This window comes from Haplochromis burtoni, unplaced genomic scaffold (assembly GCF_018398535.1).
Source record: "Haplochromis burtoni strain Fernald_Lab_line unplaced genomic scaffold, NCSU_Asbu1 Contig_599, whole genome shotgun sequence".
Lineage (NCBI taxonomy): Eukaryota > Metazoa > Chordata > Actinopteri > Cichliformes > Cichlidae > Haplochromis > Haplochromis burtoni.
In genome coordinates, this window is record NW_024582960.1 from 140,456 (window position 1) to 144,606 (window position 4,151).

General features: G+C 38.9%; 1 protein-coding gene across 3 annotated transcripts in view; it reads right to left on the reverse strand.

Moving 5' to 3' along the window:
- Positions 1-276: 276 nt before the first annotated feature.
- Positions 277-4,151, reverse strand: part of LOC102309003 (protein diaphanous homolog 1) — a 99,725-nt gene continuing 95,850 nt past the window's right edge. For all 3 annotated transcript variants that reach the window (XM_005948894.2, XM_005948896.2, XM_014329797.2), the window contains one exon: positions 277-2,703. In XM_005948894.2, the coding sequence (XP_005948956.1) occupies positions 2,516-2,703 (188 nt within the window). In that variant the 3' untranslated portion in view covers positions 277-2,515. The remainder of the gene's footprint in view (positions 2,704-4,151) is intronic.

The window sequence follows — 4,151 nt, forward strand, 5'->3', positions numbered from 1 at the left end:
CACTGTTTATTCATTCTTTTGCTGCTTTTTGGCAATAAAATTGCAGTATCAGAGTGCAGTGCCTGTCTGATGCTTTACTGCACAATGTGTTTACATCAGGAGGAGAGGGGAGGAGCGGAGGAGAAAGTAGCATCGGCCAAAGTGCACCGAAGAGAGTTTATTTTGGCAATCATACAGGAATAGAACCAAGCTGGAAATTACACGAACGACATAATGAAAAAAACAAAAAAAACAAAACAAAAACAAAGGACACACACACACACACACACCGATAAATTACTTAAGACATTTTTAATAATAGTTCAGTGTAACAAACAGGACAACTGGGTGCATTGTTATATAGCCATACAGAAATCTCTGGGAAAAAAATTACATTAAAATAATCGTTTAAAATTCACATAGAAAACAATATCTAAAAAAAAAACACCAAGAAAAAAAAAAAAGAAAAAAGAAAGAAAGAAAAAAAAGGACTTGTTGAGAAAAGGAAAAACTCAAATTTGCAAAAATATTCCAGTGACATCGTTTACCTCTAGTTTTCCCTTGCTTCTCACTTCAAAAACATTTGTTTTTCAGGGTGCATTACACACAATCAATCTACAGGTATGCACTTGAAGTCATAGGCAAAATATTGCAGACATAAAACAGCAACCGTGTCAACCATTTAAATACAGCTACGACATATTTGTGCTTGAGATGAGGCGCAACAAAATATTTGTTATTCTCAGTGTTATTTGATAAAAAAAATGATGCACCATCACTGGAAGCGCTCCAGTGCGTCATCTTATTTCCTTTTGTGTTTAATTATCATTTTGTCCAAAGACGGCACATTCTTATAGGAAGATGGAATAACGATACTGGTGATGTCATGAAGTTTTGGAGCTAAAAGGATTTTTCTCAGTCATCACTGCCATGAAGCACTGACCTTGAACCAGCAGGTTTATTCAAGAGTGTGCGAGGTGTGCCAGCGGTTTGTACATCCTGAGACTGACTAGGTATCACGTCTGGGGAGCGCGCTACAATAATGTGCTTGCATAGTAATAAATATTGCATGGAGCAGCTTACATCATCTCACCAGATTCCTGTCAAATAGTACACCACAACATCATGGCAACATGTATGCTGATGGCTGAAAACAAATAGAAACGCAGCCAGACATTCAAAAACTACTGCTGCAGTTCAGTGGGAGGGAAACAAGCGCGCATGCATGCACGCACACGTATATCTCAGCAGTTTTTGGGCAGTTTTCCAGTATGCTTTATCTTCAGCAGAAAGACCAAAACACTGTTCATGAAACCTAGCATTTATGACAGCATGGTCGGTACCATACAGTAATTACAGATGGCAGTACATACAAACTTACAAGCACAAACACACATGTAGGAAACTGACTAAATATAGGCAGCTACTTCACACAGACTTTTTCATATACAAACACACAGGCATGTGAACTGCTCAGGCTGGGTGTGCATGGAAACACCCTCTGAAAAAGCAATATTTGTTTTGGTTTGACTCTGTGGAAGAACATTTTTGCTGTCGACTATCTTGCCTTAGATTTTGTGTGAATAATCATGTTCATGTTTCATATAAATGATATGGGCACATATGGTAACAGATAAGTTTATATAATTAATCCCTCCCTTTAATCACACGGACACCTGTGTGCTATGCCCTTTCTCGCTAAAGAACATGCTGAAATATAAACCCAGGTGATAACTGCTGTTGATGAGGTGTCAGGCAGGACCAGTGCAAACTGTGACCGGATTAAACCCAGAAGTGAAATGATAAGACTGGATTTCTATCAGTTGGCACTTTGAATAATACAGTAAAATGATTACAAGCAGTAACATACGGAATAACAAATAATTACAAAGAAAATTGTTTCATCTCTTTAAAAACAGAAAAACATCAACAAAAAACAAACAGCAAAGTGGTCTTGGCTGGAACATCCTGACAAGATGATGCAGGATGTGCCAAAATCCACACATTCTCAGTCTAAATCTGGGAATAACCAAAAAAAGAAGGAGAAAAAAGATAAAAGAAACAAACTGGATCCTCCTGAGTAAGTCTTTGGAATGGCTAAAGATGCCCTTTGAGTGACAGGTGGACCGAGTGATGTAGAAATAAAGAGAAACAGAAAAAAACAAAAAAAAAAAAAAAACCACGAACACCTTATGTGCATGTGATGGAAAAAGCAATTCAATCTTTATGACAGTGTCAGAGTTCTCAAGGCTGGTGAAGACCATGCAGAGGTTGAAACTGAGGTGAGAGCCCCGCCCTTAAGTTCTGCATCTCTCTGTCGTCTCAAAAAACAATGTTATTTTAAAAGACTGTCCTTTTAAGACATTTATGGAAAAGAAAGCAGGCCTTTATTCAGTAAACTAATAGCAGATGATTATTGGGCCCTGGAATGCCTAAGAAAGATAAATCTGACTTTAGATAGACTGGCTGTATGGGTAAAAAAAAAAAATCAAAACTAAACAAAGAAAAAAAGAAAAACAAACTTCTACCTGGGTACCTAATTAGACCGAGAAGTCGCAGACTCAAGCAAGTCCTCTAATGACTCTGCTTCTTCTAGTTTTGGCTCCACTTTATCATCTGACTTTAACTTTTTTGCAGAAGGTTTACCCGATGAAGGCTTATCTTCCTGCATCAGCTCTTTGGCCAGAATGTTGGTCACCACATTTCCAGCTCGTCGGTGGTTGGCTGACAAAAACAAAGAAACAAAGACAACGCAACAAAGTCAGACATCATTTTTAATCATACCAAACCCATAAGAAACATCAGCGCATGCCATGAGGTGACATATCAAATAAATACTATGATGAAATCTGCAACCATTCTGCAATTCAAATATAATGGTTTAATTAGTTAACAAACCAGCCACTAAGATGCAAACGTATTCACAAGTATGTACCTATAATAACCCACACACACACACACACACACACACACACACACACACACGAGTAGTGGGGCTGTGCATGTATGTGGATTAGCGTCATATTTGGAGCAACTCACTTCTAATGTCAGATTACGCACAACATGGTCTTAAGCAGTGAAAAAAAACTGGAGAAAGTGTAGAAATGCATGGAGGAAGGAAAAGCGGGATGATAAAATGCAGAAATGGAGAATGTGTGTGTAAAATGAGGAGGGGAGAGTAAAAAGGGGTAAGACACCATGAAAAGCGGGATGATTCATACTGTGGGAAGATTAAAGAGACAGGGATGAATGAGAATGAGACTGAGAAGAAGGAACTGAGTCAGATGAGGAAAAGCTGCAAGGGGAGGACTTGAAGTGACACAAATAGGAAGTTATGTATATATTATTTATATACATGAGGAATACTGGAAGCAGGGAGAAGAGATTAGATACACATGGACAGAGAGAAACAGAACAAGTGTGACAGATCGTGCCCTGAGGATGCTTTCGTTTTTATTCTTCTACCTGCTTACCGTCTTTTCCTTTCCTCCCACACAGGCACCAGCAGCAGCCTGGCTTTATCTCTCATTCCCTCAATCTATCCTTTAGCACTCCTCACTCTCATGTGTGGGAGGACAGCTGTGCAGCAGCAGCCATTTTGAATTATATAGGTCAGTGGGAGATTGTGTTTGCTGTTATTTTATGCTTGATGTTTATTCAGAAACTCCAATCCTCAAAAAACATCAGTAAATCCACACGTGAATGTCGAGGAGAAAAAAAAATGCAGATTAATCCAGCACACCAACAGACACACACATGCAAATTAATCATGGTAGCACATACAACATATCGAGACTTGTTGTATGGTTCCTCACAGGAGTAGAACAAAAAGCACCACAAAAACACACACAAAGTTACCAAGCAGGTCTCCAGAACTAGTTGTGACAAAGACACAATTGAGTCTGGGGAGAAAGAGGAGAAGGAGTATTTGTAGATTTAGGCTTGTCTTCTTTGTGAGTCTCAGCTGGTCTGAGCAGCACACAGACAGCTAGTATATCAAATTATCACCTTACACCCTTTCCTATGAGAGATTACTCCCCTGTCATAAACACCGGTACATGGGTGCACTTTATCTTCTCCTCAGTGTACTTTCATACTTCCTCCGTCTCTATTTTTGTCCCTCACTTATAAACTTACTAATGAGAAATTATGCAAATGATCCAGAAAGTAAG